The sequence below is a fragment of the Rhincodon typus genome, chromosome 12 (genome assembly GCF_021869965.1).
Source record: "Rhincodon typus isolate 14 chromosome 12, sRhiTyp1.1, whole genome shotgun sequence".
NCBI classification, from domain to species: domain Eukaryota; kingdom Metazoa; phylum Chordata; class Chondrichthyes; order Orectolobiformes; family Rhincodontidae; genus Rhincodon; species Rhincodon typus.
In genome coordinates, this window is record NC_063343.1 from 34042389 (window position 1) to 34064722 (window position 22334).

A 22334-nucleotide genomic window follows, 5' to 3' on the forward strand; every position below is an offset into this window, starting at 1 on the left:
TCAGACGACATGTCCATCCTGGGCCTCCTGCAGTGCCACAACGATGCCACCCGAAGGTTGCAGGAACAGCAACTCATATTCCGCTTGGGAACCCTGCAGCCCAATGGTATCAATGTGGATTTCACAAGCTTCAAAATCTCCCCTCCCCCTACCGCATCCCAAAACCAGTCCAGCTCGTCCCCGCCTCCCTAACCTGTTCTTCCCCCCACCTATCCCCTCCTCCCACCTCAAGCCGCACCCCCATCTCCTACCGACTAACCTCATCCCGCCCCCTTGACCTGTCCGTCCTCCCTGGACTGACCTATCCCCTCCCTAACTCCCCACCTACACTCACCTTTACTGGCCCCATCCCCGCCTCTTCGACCTGTTTGTTTCCTCTCCACCTATCCTCTCCTCTATCCATCTTCTATCCGCCTCCCACACTCTCCCTATTTATTTCAGAACCCCCTTCCCCTCCCCCTTTTCTGATGAAGGGTCTAGGCCCGAAACGTCAGCCCCTCTGCTCCTATGATGCTGCTTGGCCTGCTGTGTTCATCCAGCCCTGCACCTTGTTGTCTCGGATTCTCCAGCATCTGCAGTTCCTACTATCTCCTTTCGTCAGTGTTGCTTTTCCTGATGCATATAAATGACCTAGATCTTGGCGAACTGAGGATAACTTAAGTTTAGAGACAACAGAACATTTGCAAAAATATTTAAACTGAGGCAGACAGTAGAAAATTTCTAAAACACATTGACAAGTTGGTAGAGTGTGTGAATAGGTGGTAGGTAATGTTCATTGTGGAGAAATGTAAAGTGATACTCTTTGATACAGAGAACACAGATAGACAGTGTAAGGTGTACCATTCCACAAATTTTGCAAGAGTAGAGAAAGCTGAGTGTATGAGTACACAGATCATTGAATGTGACAGGATAGGTCATCAGAGCTGTTTTAAAAAAAAAATTCCCACAGTATTCTAGGCTTCATAATTAGGGACAGAGTACAACAGCAGGGAGGCAATGCTGAGCCTAATTAGGATACTGGTTAGACTTAAGCCATAGAGTCCAGTTCTGTGTGTCAGTCTAGAGGCAGGATGTGAATGCATTTTAAAGAGTGCAGAAGTTTACAAGAATGTTTCAAGGGATGATAAACTTTGGTTGTGAGGATAGACTGGAGATTTTGGGACCATACAGTTTGAAGAGGAGACGGCTGTTGGGAGATTAGATGGAACTTCTCAAAATCACAAGGAGTCTGGACAGAGTAGGTAGGAAGAAACTGTTCTTGCTCCGACACAGTTTGAGAACTAGAGGGCATAGATTTGAAATATTGTGCGATTGAGGATAAAAAAAGGCTTTGTCTCACAGTGTGCGGTTTTGGTTTGGAATGCAATGCCTGGAAGTGTACTGGAGTCAGGTTCAGTTGAGGCATTCAATAAAGCATTGCTTCTGTTTCAATATCCAATGTGCAAGGTTATGGGGAAAAGACAAGTGTTTGGCATTAAGTTAAATTGGTCAGAGAGCTGATGCTGACATGATGGGTTGAATGACCTCTTGCCCTCTATGATTCTGTGAAGAACTAAAAGCAGGAAATGCTGGAAACATTCAGCAGTTCAAGTTTTCAAGCTTAAAATGCTCTAGGAAATAATGATGTAACAATCTGACTAAACATTTTGGTTCATCTTTCAATTTAGTCTGTTCACTTTATATGGTCTGTTTCTGAAGGTTATTGGGCCCATATTGACATATTGTGTTCTGGAATGTAATACATGCTTGTAATGGTTTTCTCTTCAGAAATGACTTAATTCTTCTTTTTTGATTGGGTGATACTTGTCCAAGTGCTCACTCACTGTGGCCTAGATACTAACCCACAATATAAGTGGAAAAGGACCTAAGAATTTAAGATTTAAATCAGGGGAAGACCTCCCTAACATACCATTCACGTGCTCTCTGCCTTTTTTTTTTACAGCACCAAATATTATGACGTCCAAGTGCTCTATTCTGGAAATGCAGAATACCAAATTAATGTTTGAAGGCCAATTTGTAAAATTCAGCACTGTTGAATGTTTCAATGGATTAAGAAATTTGACAGTTAAAGGAGGCTTCTCTCTTCCCCATAATGTCAGGATAGTCGAACTTCCCTGTTTATTTTACTGAATCAAATTTCCCTACTGGCCCCGCCACGTCATAATGTCTGATCTTTTCTTCTTCCCCTCCTGTTACCTCAAAATAACCACAATAACTGTGCTCAACTTACAACTGCCAGCAGCCCATTTTCGACTTCATCTGCACCCTTTTTGCCGCCCTCCTAGCCCAAATACCACTCCCACCGCCCATTAAGCTCTTTTTCCCTGCTAACAAGTTTCAGTTACTTCTCCACAATTGATAGTAACTTGATAGTGTTGTAGTTATCTGTTGCCCATTTCCGTTCTTCATGGAATGATAGTTATGAATTTCCAATTTTGCTTTGAAGTGCAACCACTGATCAATCTATTGCACTAGATTTATGTGAAGGAGAATGGCAACAAGAGACGAAGGTTCAAAAATGTCATGTTAAAATAGCATCTATAATAATTTTTTTTTAAAACAACTGCCTTAAACTACTATTAGCTCTAACCAAATATGTCAATAAGGCAATTGTAGCAACATTGGTTAGAAAAGTTGACATTCCTTCACATATTTTCAAAAGAAAACTAAATTTGTGTATCAACAGATTTCAATCATCCGTCTTTCACTGCCACTTTCTTTATGATTGCACATTCTAATATGTAATATTATCAACTAAGAAATCGTTTGAGAAAATTCAGCACATCGTTATTTGTAACTGAGTGGACCTGCTCCACCTGAGTACAAACCTACAAAGTTGCAATGTAAAGATAATTTTTAATAAAAGAGTTAAACATAATTGTACCCTGGTGATTATTTTGTGCATTTACAAATGGAATAAAATCTCTCCATGTCAACTGATGAAGGATTTGATTTTTAATGATGCTCATCCTCCTTCAAATGGGTTCTTGTAAACATTACCAGAGATAAACTATTTTCTGGTCATATTTAGATTATGGTTAACAACACCCTTAACAATTTTGTCATATTTTAAGATATTATAAATTTCTCGTAATCACTGCCAGGCAATCTTTCTGTCTAAGGAACATATTTATTTGATAAAGTACAAACTCAATTATCATGGAACTTTGTTTCACATTCACAGGCTACCCCAGAGTGCTTTATTAAGTTTCTTTTTGTGAGTGGTCACTGTTCTAGCAGTTACTGTTGGCTAATTTGCACAAGTTGCACAAACTCCCCACAAACAGCAATTATAAAGGTATGTAACTAAGTGCAATACGTGCACACTAAATTAGTACATTGGAAATTGTCATTGCTTTGTAGTGATAATACATTGCCATGTTGAAACTCTCTACTTTGTCTGACTTTCACATTGTTTTGGATATGTCCGTTGAAACATTCAACAGTGCTGAATTTTACAAATTAATAAGTGGACATACATCTACTTTAGGAAATTCATGATTTTTAGTCTGGTCTATGCATCACACAAATGAATTTACGCCTCTCATACACTTTAATAATTTGGCAATGTTTAGAATAGAAATTGCAGCTTTCATGTGTATAAAGTAGAAATTGGGCAACTATTAAGCTACAAGAATGGGGAATTGTCAATTGATCAGATTCCTGTTGACACTGAGCTTCTTTGCTCTTATGGGATTTTTGTTATTATGAAGGTTGTGGTGACTGTACATCTAATTTTTTTTATTAATAGTTATCCCATGTGGTTAATCTGTGAATAATCATGTGATTGTAGGTAAATGTTAGATCTGTACGCTGCAAATTTGTATGTGCCAAGAAAAACAATACAGAATTTAATTCGCAACTCTTTACTTACAGAAGCTGTTATTCGAACAGTTAGGCAATTAACCAAAGCAAAAGACTGCTTTCAGACAAATGGTGAATGCATCATATTTATGTCTGTCGCTTGTCCTGTAAAGTTAAGCCGATGCAAAAATACTTCAGAGGCACATGGACTATATTTCTCCGAAACAGCTCATCAGCCCTATCAGCTGGTTGCACCCTAGTGGCTTGTGGGATTGTTTACTACATATTTTCCAGTCTGTGAAAAGAGAAGCTGAATACAGATTAGATGAAGATTTATCCTGCTTTCAGCTTTGTTCAGTATTGTAATGCCTGTCAGACCCATGAGATCTGATGAGTTTTCATTGGACCAATCAGCAAGATGGCCTCTAAACAGTCATTCCTTTGAGGATTATTTTAGCCATGGTTTGTTCAATATGTGGGAAGGTAAAAACACGGCACTTTTTTGTGCTGGATCAATGGCTTTGCTGAAGATGGCATTATAATCATAAAGCAACAGCATGAATCATAAAATCACGAAATAAAAGTCATGTTTATAATGTCCAGTGTTTGAATATATTTGTTAATATTTGCAGAACAGTTTATGAATTATAATTTTTAATTATATAATTGTGACTAATTGATCATTTGATGATTTGTGATTCACTTTCTGAAATTCACTTTTTATGAAAGTAGCTTTATTACAAAGTATGACAGTATTGGTAAAAGATTTCAAAATGTCTCTTCAGAAACAAATAAAAATGCCTGACTTCAAAATTATTTTCTAAACTCTAAAAGTTTGAAAATAGCTTGAAAATATTATACTCAGCTTCATTGAGATTTAAAAGAAAAGTGTTCATCTTGTAAAGATATTTACATGTTTATACTAAGATAAATTATGTAACAAAATTTAAGGAACATTTCTAAAGGGGTTTTATTTCACCCTTGTTGCATTTTATAAGAGAAAATGCCTTGGCTTTAAAGTTAGTGACACACTTTCAAAAGCCCAGAGAAGAGACCTTAAAACCCAAAGTATCTATTTGATGGCAAAATATGTTGTCAACTCCCTCGGGTTTAAACACAAAGTCCTGGAGAAACTCAAGCAGGTTTGGCAGCATCGATAGAGAGAAAAGTGGATTTAAGTTAGTTCATCAATTAGTTCATAGGATCCCTACAGTGTGGGCCCTTCAGCCCAACAAGTCCACACTGAGACTCAGAGCATCCCACTCAGACCATCCTCCTAATCTACACATCCCTGTACACTATGGGCAATTTAGCATGGCCAGTCCACGTAGCCTGCACATCTTTGGATTGTGGGAGGAAACTGGAGTACCCAGAGGAAACTCACGCAGACATGGGGAAAATGTGCAAACTGCACACAGACAATTGCCCAAGGGTGGAATTGAACCCGGGTCCCTGGCGCTGTGAGGCAGCAGTGCTAAGCACTGAGCCACCATGCCACCCTGCCCCACTTCTGATGAAGTGTCACTGGACTTTGCTTCTGTCTCTACAGATGCTGCAGACTTACTGAGTTTCTCCAGCACTTTGTTTATGTTCCAGATTTCCATCATCCATAGTTCCTTGCCTTTACCTTAATGGGTTGGTTTTGTTCCCTAGGCAATTCCTAGAGTGATGTATGTACATTTTTGTTATTGGCCTTTTGAGTTCCCACAGCAAACATTATTAAAATTACTTTTTTTAAAATTCTGATTTGAAAATAAATTATAAATTGTCAAAATAGTGTCACTGACCAAATCTTGGGGAGGCAATAGGGGTCTTAGTATCTCTTTTCAGGAGGCCTGCTGTATCATATCCCATTCAGGCACTTAGAACAGGAGCAGGCTTTCCCTTGACCAAGAACTTCTGGGACTTGGACCACCCCCACAAATTTAATTGTTGTGTTTCCATCTGGCATTAAGTTGATACCACCAGTGATGGGATAAGATTTCTAAGTGTGTATTAATTTCCCACTTAAGGGCCTCAATTGACAATGGATCAAGAAGGTATCCATGGGCCATCCTACTGTGGACTAGGTTCAGATGAAGGCCAGAAACCTGGCACCCTGCCAACTGATAAAGGGATCCCACCCAACCACCAAACTCACCACAGGGAAGCGTACAAGATTCCACCCAATGAAAACACAACAAAAGGATAGATTCTAATAGTAAAAGTTTGTCAATATATTAACAATTTTTTTGATTAAGTTTAACCAAAAATGATTTGGATAACATAAGTAGAATTGTATTTGCATTGCAGAAGTAATAGTTTCTACAGTTTGGACAGTTAAAGTATTTTAAAGGAATGGTAACTCCAGTAATGGTTGATGTAAGGCTCACCAGTTTTAAGCTAAAGGACCATCATAGAGGAAGTGCCTACTTAGATATAATGAAAAGCGCTCTGGATAGTTTATGGTTAAGAAAACAACCAACAAGTTTAATTTAGCCAGGACATGATCATGAGTCCTCTTTATATCAAATTATTCAAAATATTCAAATTTGCATCAGCCTCAATTTAGTAGCATAAACAACTATTTGCAATCCTGACAGTGTTTCAGCCTGAAATGTTGACTTTCCTGCTCCTTGGATGCTGTCTGACCTGCTATGCTTTTCCAGCTCCACATGCATTGACTCTGCATTTATATAGTGCCTTTAATATAATAAACAGCCCAAGATGTCTTCAAGGAGCATAAATTGGAAAAAATGCATTCCCAGTTAAAAGGAACTGGTATTAAATAGGGATGACCACCTTCTTTGCTTTTATGTTTTCTGCATTTGTGCTAATATAATTAAAGCACAAGGTCATTGAGAATCAATCCCAGTAACCTTAAATTTGAAAATGCCTGTAAACAAACTATATTTTCAATTAAGTATGAAACGGCTGTACTTGTTCATGGTAGTGAAGCAAGTGGGAGTGATATATGTTTGGAAAAAGCACATTTAGTACCCCACATCAACATTCCTCTGAAAGAATGTTATTACTTTACATTTCTATCTTCAGTTTCAGCCAAGGGGAGGTGAGAATGGCTACTTTGACATCATTGCAATCTTTGATCAAATTGAATTCACTGGGAATCATAGTAAACTCACTATTATCTGAAGTCATCTCTATCTCAAAGGACACGATTGTTGAAGGATAGTCATCTAAGCCCAAGGATAACTTATCTCAGGGCTATATCTTAAGCTTTTTCTTTTAAAAAAAAAAGCTGCTTCATCAGTGGCCTTGACTGCATACAAAGTCAGAAATGGGGAAGTTTACTAGTGATTGAACAATATTCAGCTCCATTCAGTTTTAAAACAGTTGTTTAAGATTTGGCTAATGCCCTCAAGGAGTTCAATTCTATTACTTCTTTTTTTCTGAGCACTCTCAGCAGTTTGCAGGTCCATTGATTGTTTATCCCTGTTTTTTTTTTGAAGATATGAATCACATCTGCTTTTCCCAATCTCTAAGGTTTAGTGTGTCTAGTGCACTCTGAACAATATCTGCACAAGAACTTACCATTGTTTGAGCTTTTTGTCTGGGGACCCAAGGATGAAAGCTATCGGAGCCAGGAGACTTGCCAACCTTGAACTTCAGCATCCTGTCTCCCCTCTTTTACTTTAAATGTGTACATTTACTTTTGATACATTTACTCAATTCTAATATTCCTTAACACTATCAACTTAGGTTTATGGTGATTTTTAAATCAATCATTTGGACCTGTTATATGTCTGGCCAGGTGGGACTTAAACCCAGATACTACAACTGTGTGACAAGACCCCAATTTACACTTAGTTATTTAACATCAACCCATTCAGCTGTATTATGATAACTCTAAGTAGATGAAACTTGAACCCAAGCCTTTGTGCTCAGAGGTGAGAGCACTACCATTGTGCCACAAGACCCTGACTTACATCTATATGGTAATTTAAAAGTCCCAAGAAAATTTCATGAGGGTAATCAGATAACTTACTTCATGAATTTGCCTTTATTCAGACAACATTCCCATTGACATGGAGTTGGAGTTGGATAAATCCATTTTAAAAGCTTTTTTTCCTGGCATATTTGAACAGTTTTATGGAAAGCAAATACTACAACTCTAGGAAATCAGAAATAAAAGTGGAAATACACCATAATTCTGGCAACATCTGTGAAGAGAGAAACAGTAGGCAGAATTTATTGTTTCTAGCCACCCCCCCCACCCCCCCAAAGAGGCTAGGCACAGGTGGGATACAAAACGGTTAAAGACAGAGGATAGAGAATCCATTGCCTTTCCTGAATTATCTCAGAAAGTATCAAGGATGGTCTTATCTGGTGATCAGCTGAGGTCCTTAAATGGTCTTTAAATACACCATTTCAGAGCTCCAGCCTATCACTGCTGGAACTTACCTGCATCAGGGGTGGGAAAGGGGACTCTTTCCTCTCAAGCAAGCTACAAGATCCCCCTAATGGCAGGAGGAGGGGTTTCTTTCAACTCAGGCATGAAAGAGTAGTATCTTGGAGAAAACATGTGCCCTTTTAACTGACTTATCTCTGTAGGATGTGCCTGCCTGGCCGCAATTAGTTTACTCCTTGATCTCTGGGTTCCAATACTCCATAGACGAAGCTGTGGCTTATGGTAGTACTGGCAATGGTACCTCAACCATTTCCAGGAGTTCCAAATGTGAATTAAAGCTAGGTTGCAATCATCCAACTCCAGTCAGGAGACCACCCCCCACTGTGACTATTAAACCCACCCCATATTAATGTACATTGCCCCATTATGTGAATTTTATTTTAAGCTAGCTTTTCCTTCTCATTCTTTGCAACCCTTGTCAGTTTATATTTACAAATCACTTGGTTTGTTGGTTTTATTTTTGTAATGCTTTCAAAGCTTTGTTACTAAACCTAACCAGTTGATTATACTTCTGCTAGCTATTGTTTTTCAATCACATAGTCCATTTCTTTCCATGCCTCACTCTGCACTGTCATATCATTTCTCATCATTCTACCTATTCTGATGTTTTGTACAATAATTTTAACTTCCATTGTAATGTTTTCAGCAATAACTACAAGAAATGTATATACAATGAAGATTTGAGTTGATATTTACTTCCCCACAATTACCAAATTCATTTGCAACGTTGTTGTAACTCATTATGGTGTGGATGAGCAGCAGTTTTTGCCATGGTCAGTTGTCTTTGTGGTATAAAATTGGTTGGGAGGTTTTGTTTAAACAACAAAAAATGAAAAAAGATTACAAATTATTCAAAGTAATGTGAAACCAAAGGCAAAAGTGTTTATTTTACAAAAATGTTTATTTGCAACACTGGTGATCTCTAACACTTCAACAAAAACCGACATCATAGCACTGCAGTAGATGAAGGTAGCAATTGACTGTTCTGCATCCACTACAGGAAGCTTGCACTGTCCATATAAATGCAAGATACTATGTTAGAGCAAGTCCAGCATGCCCATACAAATATAAAATGGTTCAACTGATCAGTGCAACACAGTGCAAAATATGCAAACATTTAACAATACTGAACATCAGTAAAAAATATCAACTTTTAAACTCAGTTTTAATCTAGTACCACTTGCAGCTAAACATGTTAAACGTAGAGTATCTGATGCCTAAATTTGTTACTATCTTCACCTTCTTCTGAAAAATTTACACATACGCATTTCATGCCTTCATTTCCTTTCCCTCAGACCACCACCCCCTATGCACTTTCCTCACTGTACCATCACCACTTGCTTTTAATTGTCCTCATCCATAATCAAAATGTCTACTTCTAACAGTGGTACCAGTAAAATAAAAAAAGGACAATGGGAAAACTGTGAGAAAGTGTCCATTGTGTACCCTTTGCCTACTGCACTACCGACTTAACGTATTGGATGCTAAAGTAGGCCTTATATATACACACACACAATATTCTGAATCCAAAATAATTAGTGAAGTTCAAGTTATTAACAAAGTTGTATTTAGAGAAATACTTCCATTGCTGGCTTAGTAGCACCTATTAAGTCTTAATAGATCACTAGTCAGAAAATAGCAGAAAAATTGCCCTTAAAAAGCAAGTTTGGCATTCAAAAATCAACATTCTTCAACAATTAGTCCCACAGAAGAATATAATTTTCTTTTGACTAATCTGAAGCCTGGACTAAGTTTCAGCACCCTTCTTGACGCATGCGTGAAACAGGCCCCTATAGCAAAGAAATCACTCAGACTCGGCCAGCTGTTGTTATCTTGTTTAAAAACTAGAGTCAGTTCGAAGGTAGGAATGACACTGCTGTCATACACAATTTTGCCCAGCTTCTTACTTGTGTTCTCATGCTCCAGATTGACATAGATCACTGCACCACGCAGTCCACAGGGCTCATTGGCAGCCATTCGAAGTACATCTCGGGCTATTCTCCTACTCATGTACTGGGGGATCAAGAGCTCTTGGCAGTGAAGCTGAGATTTCTTTGAAGTAGACAAGCAGTGCTCTATCTGTTTAGCAAGATAATGGCATGTCCTTTCTTCTAAGAATTCCTCCAGAAAAATAAAGTCATTGCCAGATTGATTCAAGAAATAGGCATCTGAAAAGCAAAAGTATTTATATGTGAAGATCTTTGAAATATATTTTTTTAGGTAATGTATATCTACAGAGGTACAGTTAGAAGTAGATCTTATCCAAATGTCTGTTGAAGTCAAATATTGATTTCAGTCTTCTAAAGTTCACATCCTATTCCCAAAAAACCAGTAAAGAATTGTGGTATCACCTTCAATATTAGTATTATCTTCCAAAAATGAAGACATTCGAATGATTTTCAAAGAATATCCTAAGAGCCAAAAGTCTGATTCGCTTGTAGTTGTCATTTTAAAGCAATTATTACTCCACATCATCTCCATATACAAGAGTGCTTCTATTATACTTCCTAAAAAATAAAGCAATGCCACAATTCAGAACATTTTCCTCTTGCTAAGCAAAGGTTTTATTTAAAGTTTAAATTGCTGCACAGTGCACTTATTGGTAGTGCTATTGCAGTATTTAACAATATTCCTGTAAATATGATTTAATAGGGCATTACCATATTTAATTTCAAGTTTGTAGTTTCTGCTATGGACTATCCATTTAACAACTCCACAGAAATCTTTATGTTGCTCGTCGAAACTATTAAAATGGAGCATTAATTGCTATCTGTCAAACTGGAACTTTGATATAGCAATTCAGTTTTACAGCATTTAGAATGGTTATGTTCAATGCTTGAGAGAGGCAAGCGGTTAATATTTATTATTGTGCAATCGCTATACCTTTATTCTGAATTCTCGATTCTAGAATAGCGGTGATGTAACTGATTAGTTTGAATCAGAATTCAGATGGAAGATATTTTACAGAAAAAATGTAAAAAAAAACGCACGTTACTTCACAGTAGGTTTGACAGAAAAAACAAACCTCATTTAAAAGGAAACACGTCAGGGTTTGGTCAGAATAAAAGATTCCCATAATTCAGTTTTAAGATTGCAGCAGTTCATCTAATAGGATATGCTAATTGTTAATTTGGACCGATTTAGGAAAAGTTGATGAATTGAGAACATTTATAAAAGAATCCTGAGCTGCTGAAAATGTCATGGCTTTAGTCACTTAGTATCGACTTGTTGCAATAAGCCCCAACAAGAACAAAGCGACCGAGCGACCCCATCAGCTCACCTGATCCAGGAATAAGGCTTTCGTCATCTGTGTTATAATGTCTCTCAAAAGGGATTTCATCATGTTTTATCTTTTTTGAACTTGTTACCGCTTCGCCTGCGAAGCTATGGTGAAGGAGTTTCTTCATCAACTGGACTACACTATCCCCTTCATCGCCTGTAGGACTTGTCCTTTTACTGTAAACATTTGTGCCCCCAAATCTCTGAACGTACATCATCACCATCACTGCTGAGTGATGTGTCCCACTGTGTCCAGCCAGTTCTTACCCCTCTCGTTAGCGGTACCGAATACAGATCGCAGCTGGCAGCAGCCACCGCTTTCTACTCGAACGTTGCATCAGCTGTTGAGAGGCACATGATTTGATGTCAAGCGAGAAGATGCCCCACCCATCGCACTCATTGGCTGTCCTGTCAGAATTGATACATTGTTCAACCAATAAGAGAATTGTTACTACGTGCCGCGATGAGTCCGAGATACAGAGGAGAAGCCTCTGGGACTTCTCACTGACTGCAAGACTAGCTGATTGCTAGAACCTGGCAACTCTTTTCCCTGCTTTAAACCAATCAGCTAAGGTTTTATTTTAGTACTATTTTGTATTGAAGCAGTCTGTTCTGTACTTTTCTTTGGGATTTTTTTTTATGTTCAACTGTCCACTATTTTTCTTATTACATATATCGATTAGTTTTTTAACAGATCCAAAAATAGTTTATAAATCGATTGTGACGTTAACATAGTTTAATAACAATATTCAGTTTCTGACTTTCTGGTGAGGTTAAGGGACATGTCTGTTGGTGGGTATATTTGTGGAAAGTATATAGCATATGCATATGCAATGGCGCATGGACCATGTGGAGGAGATCTGAAATTTGTAATACCTGTGCAGCTGGCAGTGGTGATGGTTGAAGGAGCGGGGGGAGGGGCGCGCATATGTATAGAGGCTACCATGGGTGCAGAAAAAAGTGGAGAATTGCTTTGGCCACAGAGATTGTTTCATGAAGAATGGAGTTGATCGGACGTTCAGGGATAGCAAAAGTGGAATGGAACTGACCTGGGAGGGGATGAAATTTGAAAGGGTTCAGAGAAGATTTACAAGGATGTTGCCAGGTTGGAGGGTTTGAGCAATAGGGAGAGTCTGAATAGGCTGGGGCTATTTTCCCTGGACCATTGGAGGCTGAGGGGTCGCCTGATAGAAGTTTATAAAATCATGAGGGGCATGGACAGGGTGAATAGTCAAGGTCTTTTCCCCAGGATAGGTGAGTTGAAAACTAGAGGGCATAGGTTTAAGGTGAGAGGGGAAAGATTTAAAAGGGACCTGAGGGAATACTTTTTTGACACAGAAGGTAGAATGTATGGAATGTATGGAATGAACTGTCAAAAAAAGTGGTGGAGACTGGTACAATTACAATACTTAAAAAGCATCTGAATGAGTACATGAATAGGAAGGGTTTAGAGGAATATGGGCCAAATGCTAGTAAATGGGACTGAATTAATTTAGGATATCTGGTCGGCATGGACGAGTTGGACCAAACGGTCTGTTTCTGTGCTGTACACCTATTTAACTCTTAAGTGTGACAAAATGATGGGCACAATTGATATAATTTATTCTTCAGAAACTATTTGTTCTAAAAATTAAGATTCACCAGATTTGAAAGAAAAAAGTTTTGAAAAAGATAACAATATGCCTTGACTGTGCTGGAAACATTTCCTCTTTGAAGCTGGCCTGTTGTTCAGTTACAATCTTTCATCGAGTCTACCCTGCCCAGCTCCATTCTTGCCCCATTGAAGTCAGCTCACCACCAGGTGATTTTTTTTTTTTTTTTTTTTTTTCTTTTCCTAGATTAACCATTATCATTCTCCACCATCATCCTACCCTCATGATACAATGATCTCTGTCTCCTAAATATTTCCCCAGTAACACTTGATCCACTTGGCCCACCTCATTTTCAAGTATGAGGTCCAGTAGCACAGTTTTCTTGTTGGACAGGACATTGTGTTCAGAACAAATTGTTAAAACTATCTAGGAACACTTGCACCTCACTGCCCTTACAGTATCCCAGTCTATATTTGGGCAATCACAGTATCTCATTATATTCTGCTCTGTACCATTGACATATCTCTGTAATTTCCCTGCAGATTTGTTCCCCTACATCTTTCCCAATAGTTGGTGGTCTGTAGACCACCTTTTTTTTTCCTTAGCTCCAGCCAGATTGACTCGTTTTTGTCTTGGATCCCTCTAAAACACCCTCTTTCTCTAGCACGGAAATTGCTTTTTAACCAATAATACCACTTCTACTGCGTTCCTTCCTTTGCAAACTTTTCTGAATCCCTTGTACCCAGGAAAATATAACACCCAGTCTTGCCCTTCCTTGTGCCACTCCTTATCCAATACTAACCACCTCTCCTCCTTTCCTTCCTTTGCAGTCCCTTCTGAACTCTGTGTACTAAGAAATATTTAACACCCAGTCTTGCCCTTTCTTATACCAGGTCTCTGTTATCACCATAACATCATATTTTCACATGACAACTTGTGTCTCTAACTCCCCAAACTTATTTACTATACTCCATACATTCACATGCATGCTCGGTAACCCTAATTTAGACTTGATTAAATTTTCCCTTACTCTTACTTCACCTAGTAACTTACTGCTCTCTATGCTACTCCTATCTGTCTCCCTCACTATTTTGTGAACCCTGGTATTCTTGTCTTGCAGAATCATAGAGTTGCACGGAAACTCAACCCCTCATGCGCACACTAGTCATCAACCATCCATCTATTCTAATCTAATTTTTCAACAATTGGTTCTAGCCTTATGCTATGCTGTTTCAAATGAAGGTTTAAAAGTCTTAAATGTCTTGAGGGTTCCACCCTCTACCACTCTTTTAGGCAATGAGTTCCAGATGCCTGCAATCTCTAGATTGGAAAAAAATCTCAAGTCTCCTTAAAACTGTGCCCTAGTTATTGACCCCTCTACTAAAAGGGAATTTTTCTCCCTACCTACCCTGCCTATTTCCCTCAGAACTTTGGACACTTCAATCAGATCCCCTTTCAGTCTTCTCTGCTCTAAGGAAAACCACTCCAGCCTACTTAGTCTCTCTTCATGGCCAAATCGCCCAAACAACATCCTGGTGAATCTCCTCTGCACCCTCCCTAGTGTAAACGCATCCTTCATACAGTTTATGACCAAAACTGCGCACAGTACTCTAGCTGTGGCCTAACAGATGTTATACACAGCTCATCATAAAATCCTTGCTCTTGTTTTCAATGCTTGACTAATTACGCCACCTATCCCTTAACCATGGCTTAACCATCTTATAGACCTGTCCTGCTGCTTTCAAGGATCGATGGACATGCACACCAAGGACCCTCTGATCCTCTGTACTTGCTAGGGTCCAATCATTCAATCTGTGCTTCCTTGCCTTGTTAGTCCTCCCAAAATACATCACCTCTTAATGTTCTGTCTTGGTGAAATGCCTCACCCTTTAATATTCTGTGTTACTTCTCACACTCCTGCCAAGTTACTTTGTTAATTGCAAATGTTTTGTGGACTTCTGTTAATATATAGAAATTGTAAATAAGAACATTTTTATATGTTCAAAATCACTTTTAAATTTTATGAGGAAACATTTAAATTTTCAACAATTGTTTTGGACTATTTAGTGGCTAACTTCTGGACCAAGTTTGACACTTAAATTTATAATGCATTAATTACGTGATTTATGTTCTATATTCTAATTTTTTTGCATGATAGAATTCATATATTTTGATAAATGTACTGAACAACAAATGTATAAATAATAATAAGCATTTCTAGATTCTTTCCATTTGATTTCAAGTATTCCTATATCAGTTTTAATTTGTTCTTGAAAATGTGAATATTGACAAAGATGCACCTAATTTTTTTTTTCTGTGTTATTTCATGTGACGAGGTCGACATTTGTTGCCCATGTGTAATTAACCTTGAAATGAGTGGCTTGCTAGACTGTTTCAGAAGTTAGATAGGAGTCAACCACATTACTGTGGATCTGGAGTCACATTCGGTCACACCAGATAATGATGGCAGATTTGCTTTCCTAAAGAACATGAGTAGACCAGGTTAGTTTTACAAAAATCAATAGGTTTATGACACCATTGCTGACACTAGCTTACTATTTCAGATTTATTAATGGTGAAGTTTGAACCTGTGCTGCAGACCCTGATTATTACTCCAGTGATATTACCTCTGCACCACCACCTTCATTTTGTGTTATGTTCCTACTTTGCTTGAAGTGCTGATGAACCTTTTTGAACCATGGAGGCATAGAAAATAGAAGCAGGCATAGGCCATTTGGCCCTTCAAGTTTGCTCCACCAATTGTTGCAATTATGGCCATAATCCTTGAACCCTTTAACCCCAAGAGCTATATCCAACTCTTTCTTGAAATCATACAATTATTTGGCTGTTTTTTGTGGTAGCAAATTCCATAGACTAAGCATTCTCTGGGTCAAGAAATTTTTCCTCATCTCAGTCCTAAATGATTTAACTGTATCCATAAACCATGGACCCTGGTTCTGGACTCCCACGTCATCGGGAACATTCTTCCTGCATCTACCCTGTCTTGTCCTGTCAGAACTTTATACGTTACCTTAGTACTACAAGCTATTCTAATATTAGTTGTGTATCCTTGATGATGTAAATGGGGAATTCCACAATTTTGACCAAACACCAAAGAAGAAATGTGGGGTAGATGTCCAAATAAGAGTGGTGTGTATCTTAGAGGTAATGATGCTTCCATACAGTTGCTGTTCTTGGCTTTCTTGCTGTAGATGTCTTAATATATGAACTGTTGTTGAAGTTAGATTGGCAAGCTGTTTGTTTATATCTTCCTGCTGGTAAAAGGATAGAAACAATACTTTGATGCTAGGAGGGTGGTTGTCGAAGTAAAGGCAGGATTCTAATTAAAAAGAGTTCTCTGTCTCAGATAATGTCAAACTTCAACAGTATCGCAACAAGGTGGTAGTATTCTCCAATGTTGGAGATGGTGATTCAGTATTGAGGAGTTTCACATTAAACTACTCAGACTCCCCAGCTTCATCAGTGAGCATCTACATGAAGACGATGAGGTATTATTCCGGCTACCAGGATGCTTTAAACTTTTATGAACCCCATTGGCTTTGGACAAAACTAAGTCTCTGTATCTGAAAGTGCGTATCATTCAGAACGAAACAGATGAACTGAAAGTGCAAATAGAAATAATTAAGTATGGTCAGATAGCATTACAGAGGAATAGTTGAATATTGAAGAATACAGAACACCTAGGAAGGACAAGAAGCCAGGAAAAGTTGGAGGCTGGTTCAATTAATTAATGATGGTGTTAGCAAAATACAGAGGAATGACCTAAGTTTATGAGACCAGGAAACAGAAACAGTTTGGGTCAAAATAAGAGATGACGATAGGAAGAAGCCACTTTGGAAGTAGTGAACAGGCCCTCTAACACTAACCAAGCAGTAAGATTGAGTGTAAAGGAAGAAACAATGGGAGCTTATCAGGCGGGTATGGTGGTAATCATGGGGGATTTTGATCTAAATAAAGACTGGAAAAATCACCTGGGTGAAAATAACCTAGAAGAGATGTTTATTGGATGTTTTTTATCATAATTTCTTTGATCAGCATGCTCTGAAGCTGGCCAGTGAGCAGGACATACTCAACCTGGTAATGTGCAATGAGAAAGGATTGAATAATGGCCTCATTGTGAATGTGCCTGTAGGGTGACGGGAACATAATATGATTGAATTTTATATTCAGATTAAGGGGAAATAGAATATACAAGGTCCAAGATTAGACTTTTAAACTTAAAAAAGGGCAACAATGAGGGCATGAAAGCAAAGTTAGGTAAAATAAGCTGGCAAATTAGGTTAAGGGATAGGTCAATGGAAATGCAGTGACAGATATTTAATGAGATAATTCAGAATACACAAAATATAAATTCCAATGAGAAAGAAAAATTCCAGGGGGATGACTAACCATGCATAGTTAACTAAAAAAGTTAAAAATAGTATCAGACTTAAGGAAAAAGCTTATTAATATGCAAAGTTGAGTGACAAGTCAGAAGATTTAATATATATTAAAAAAACTAAAAATTGAATAAGAAGGGAACAATTAGAGTACAAGAGAAAGTGAGCTAAATTAGATAATTGAAAAAGAAGAGTGAACATTGGTCACTTAGGGATTTTGTATCAGCCCTCACTGTAGGACCTAAAGAAAATTACAATGACCAGGGAAACGATGCTGAGGAAGTTGTTGGGGGTACTTGCTAACAGTCCCCTAAGATCCTTTAGCATCTTAAAAGAAGTGGCTAATGTGATACTTGATTAATTGTTTCCAATTTTCCAAAATTCCCTTGATTAGGGGAAGATTCCATTAGATGGGAAAATAGCAGATGTAGATCCTTTATTAAAAGGGAATGGAGACAGAAAACAGGAATCTACAGGCCTGTAAGCTTAACATCTGCCATAGGTAAAATGTTAATGTGTTAGAAGCAGTTCAGAGAAGGGTTACTAGGTTAATACCCAGAATGAGCAGATTGGCTAAACAGGCAGAGTCTTTATCCTCTGGAGTTTAGAAGAGTCAGATCTGAGGTAATTGAAACACAAACTTCTGAGGGGACTTGTTCAGGTGGATGTTGAAAAGATGTTTCCCTCTTTTGAGAAAGTCTAGAACTCGAAGTTATAGTTAAAAATAAGGAGGCACTCATTTAAATCAGAGATAAAGAAACGTTATTGAATGGCAGAGCAGGCCGGAAGGGCCAGTGACTTATTCTTATTCCTTATTCGTATGTTTGACATATACTTGAATGGCAGAGTAGGCCCAAGGAACTGAATAAATTACTTCTTTTTCTGTTGGATGAGGTAGTGCTTTATAATGCAAATATTTGTAATGGAAATAAATACTTCTAAAATTTGAAATGATTGGCTCCAATTCAGTCATCTGACTTTCTTGAATATAATATTTGATTGGTTTGAATTTAGATATACTAGGAAAATAGACTTCATACTAAACCTTTGAAAGACTGAGGCGTAATGATCAAACTGTCAAATGCGATAGCAGATTATTGAGAATATACATTATGCTTAGTTTTCTTGAATCTAAAAGGGTCATTCTGGCAACAACCTTGCTAGTCTACTTTAAGTTAAAATGTTTTGTTAAATAGATGGTAGGATCAATATTTGTTGATGTAACTAGTATGATTGCTAAATGTTTAATAATTTTTATCCTCTTCATTTTTGGATACTGGACTACTTATTTTCATTCCTGTAATTTAGCCCAATCCACTGCTGTTTAGCTTATTTGCCACTGAAACTCATTTCCATGTTTTGTTACCTCTAGACTCTAGACTCAATGGTTTAAATGTTCTCCTGGATAGCCAATGACTTTGCAACTTCTATAACCTTGACTTCATTCAAACCTCTATTGTTGAATCCTAATTCCATTCACACACCACTACAAAACTCAAGGATTGCATTGTTTCTCCGTCCAGAACATTTCCTTTTTAAGTTTTAGTCATTGGTTTTAAAGCTGTTGGCGGCCTTGCCCCAGAATTAGAATTCAGAATTAAATTTTATTGTCACATGTACTCAATACATGAGTACAGTGAAAAGTGTATAAAGTCACCATTCTCTGGTGTCATCTTGGTTACAAAACCAGAATCTCAAAAAAAAAATGGAAGAAATAAAGGTAAGAAAAATGTCCAGATCTCAGACTCTAAGTCTTATCTTCATAAAGGTTTTTGGAACCACCAATGCAGGCATTCGGGCCTAGCCACAGCCTGAAGTCTCAGTCAGCCTGCGAGTCTCGCATTGATTGCTGACAGGAGCTCCTTTCTCGCTGTCGCTGATGCTGCTGCCACCTCCGATCGCTGGAGGAGCTTTGCCACTGGTGCTTCTGTCGCCAGCCCCGAACGCCGGGAAGATTTCGCCATTACGCACACGGCCCGCTCTCGCCGCTGTGCTGATGCTGCTGATTAACCCACCACAAATGGCTTGATCATTTTGTTTGCAGGACTTGCTATTGTTCAATCTTTCTATTCCAGGTAGTTTTCACTTCGTTGCTAAGGCACAGAATGACTTAGCTGATGCTAGCTGAAAGTAGTCAGTAAGAAAGTAGTCAGATTCCTCTGATTCCTGCTTGCAAGTTCTTTTCAATCATATTCTACAGGAGTAACAATTCTTCTCTTCTTGCATCTCTTACACTTGGAAGTGAGGTTAGTCACACTCCAATGTACAGTCATTATTAAATCACAGAATAATCCAGACACAAAAATATGAGATGTGCAGCCTCTCGCTGTCTCAGATTCCCCCCACACTAACGTAACCTACTTTATTACTTCTTCAGTTCTGGGCACTTGCACATCCTGAGTTTCAAATGTTCTGTCATTAGCAGCCATGTTTTCAGCTATTTGGGCCCTGAGCTCTGGAAATCCCTCCCTCTCTTCTCTAAATCTTTCTGTCTGTTATCCAATTAAGATACTCACAACTTTTTGGTTGTTTGCCCTGGTATTTCATTAGTGGCTTGATGTCAATTTTCCTTTGATAACACCTTTCCAATGTGACTTTAGCAATTTTAACATCCAGTTGAAATTGATATTTAAATGCAAGTTTTTGAGGTTGTCATGTTAGATCTTTTGGGTAATCTGAATCCCAATAGCTCCCAATTGTGGATTTAAAAGGAATGAAGGGTGAGCAAAGGAATGTCAGAACCCTTTTGTTCTAATATGTGCATAAAAAGATTTGGGACATTTTCAACTGTAAGGATTCTTTCAATGCATTTGTTAGAGTGGTAACACTAAGTTTCCGCACAAATTATATTTTGGACTAAATTCCCTATCTCTTTTGAACAGGGTGAAAAAGGCTCCATCACCATTCGTATTCTCAATGACGACAGAGCCCAGCGTATCAATACAAAAGACAAAGCTGAGGTATTTGCAAGCATCATCATTCAGATGTGCCAAGTGCTAAACGTACGATCCAAGATAGTTGCTTCCTGAGATTCCCAGCTTACCAAATATCAGTCATCAGCCTATTTAGTACATTCCATGTGACACCAAGAAACAACTGAGTGTACAGTATGCAGCAATAGCAGGTCAAGTCTGGACAATTGCAACTGAACTGTTATGCTTTGTTAAACTAAAAACAGTCATAATGTAGTCAGAAGCAAAACTATTATTTTCTTCACTGTGATTAAATTAGGAATCACCTTAACCTTAATTTTGTGTTATAATTATCAGCTGCATTTAATATTGTATTTTAGCCTTTAATATTTTTGAAAACCATGTTTAATGCGCTCTTACAATTCACTAGAGTGACTCAGGCATATCAAATTGAATGTTACACAAAAAAACGTGTTCATACAAATCTCAGTTCACAGTTCCAAATAACAAAGTGTTTTAAAGTTGCACATCTCGAAATAGAAGAGTGCCAATTTCCTGTGAAATGGAAAGTAGAGATCTGTGTGTCTAGGCAAGTCAGTTGACTCACAGTGATTAAAATCATTTTTCAGATAGTAATTGATCACTGTAGTCATTTTAATACATGAATTTTTATAGTTTTGAAACTGGTTATACTTAGATCAAGATAGCTTTAATTGAACAATTTATTGTTGAACAGAACTCAACACAGTGGAAAAGTAGTACTTGGTGTTTGGAACAATAATCAGATTCTGTGTTGGATAGATTTGCTTTCTCAGCACTAATAATGAACATTGGCTTCTCCCAAGTAGTTTTACAAAGAATGTATTGTGTCTTTATCTTTAAGCTACTACCATATTATTTTGGCTGATTGTCCTGTTTCATTAGATTGCCTTTTCTGTGGATTAGTTATAAACATTCTCATATGTGCAGCAACATCTGCAGGCAGTGGTTTTGGTTATTGTGTCACATAAACAGTGATGTACTGCAAAACATTACAAGAAGAATAGCACGTGATATTATCCTAGGGACTGGACATAACAAAGGCACACTCTAATCCTGCAAAGTTCTACACACTAGCATCAGGTGATTTATGTCAGAGCTGTCTCACAGCCCATCAAGCAGCAGCTTGACTTCCCTATCAGACAATATTCCAAACTACTCCATCACCATCCCTGGGTATATCCTGTCCTAAATACAGAACAGATTTACTATAAGTGGTGGCACTGTGATATACAATTTTGAGAGATTATCCCTGGCCTTTCTCAAATTCAATTTAATATGAAGCCTCATAGCAACATACCACGCCTCCTGCTAATGAACTTGTAATTCTCCACATTGAATATCATTAGAAAAAGCAGTGAAAGTAGCAATGCAGCAGAATTACTCTCACTTAAATGTCCATAACCAAGAATGACACAGCAGCATCAATACTGACTGAACTGGTCTAGTCCTAAAGGATATAACTGCCAAATTAAGTTATAGCAATGCTGATAAAACTAATACTGAGGAAAACCAAACCTCATAAATTTGTTTGTTGCACAGGTATCTGCCCATGATCACGTTGGTAGAAGCAACTATCTCTCAGTCCTTTTCTGTCTTTTTTGTGTAATGTAGAATAGATTCAAAGCTGATCTAGTACTTCCAAGCCAGGCATTCATGAGGCACTGTGAGCTGTCAACAGCAGCAGAATTTTACTCAGTCACAATCTATAACCTCATGGTCTAGGTTATCCCTCACTTTACCACTGCCACCAATCCAAGTGACCAACACTGGCTCAATGACGAATGTAGAAGAGTATGTTAGAATGAGCATCAGACATATCTAAAAATGATGTACAAAATTAGTGTAGCTACAATGCAAACTCAGTGCATGTTAAAAGCATTATGCTAGTCACAGAATT

General features: G+C 38.0%; 2 protein-coding genes across 2 annotated transcripts in view; one reads left to right on the top strand and one right to left on the bottom strand.

Annotated features, from left to right (window-relative positions):
• The window catches only part of LOC125484578 (formin-like protein 3), a 49358-nt gene that overhangs the window by 11437 nt on the left and 15587 nt on the right, over window positions 1-22334 (top strand). Inside the window, exon 3 of the mRNA XM_048603967.1 lies at window positions 20366-20443. Coding sequence (XP_048459924.1) covers window positions 20366-20443 — 78 coding nt within the window. The remainder of the gene's footprint in view (window positions 1-20365; window positions 20444-22334) is intronic.
• On the bottom strand, window positions 9095-11823 carry si:ch211-39i2.2 (DNA damage-inducible transcript 4-like protein-like). The gene is made up of 2 exons (XM_048603567.1): window positions 11493-11823; window positions 9095-10380 (listed from the first exon to the last, which is right to left on the bottom strand). The coding sequence occupies exons 1-2, from the start codon at window positions 11713-11715 to the stop codon at window positions 9893-9895; spliced, it is 711 nt and encodes a 236-aa protein (XP_048459524.1). The 5' UTR covers window positions 11716-11823; the 3' UTR covers window positions 9095-9892.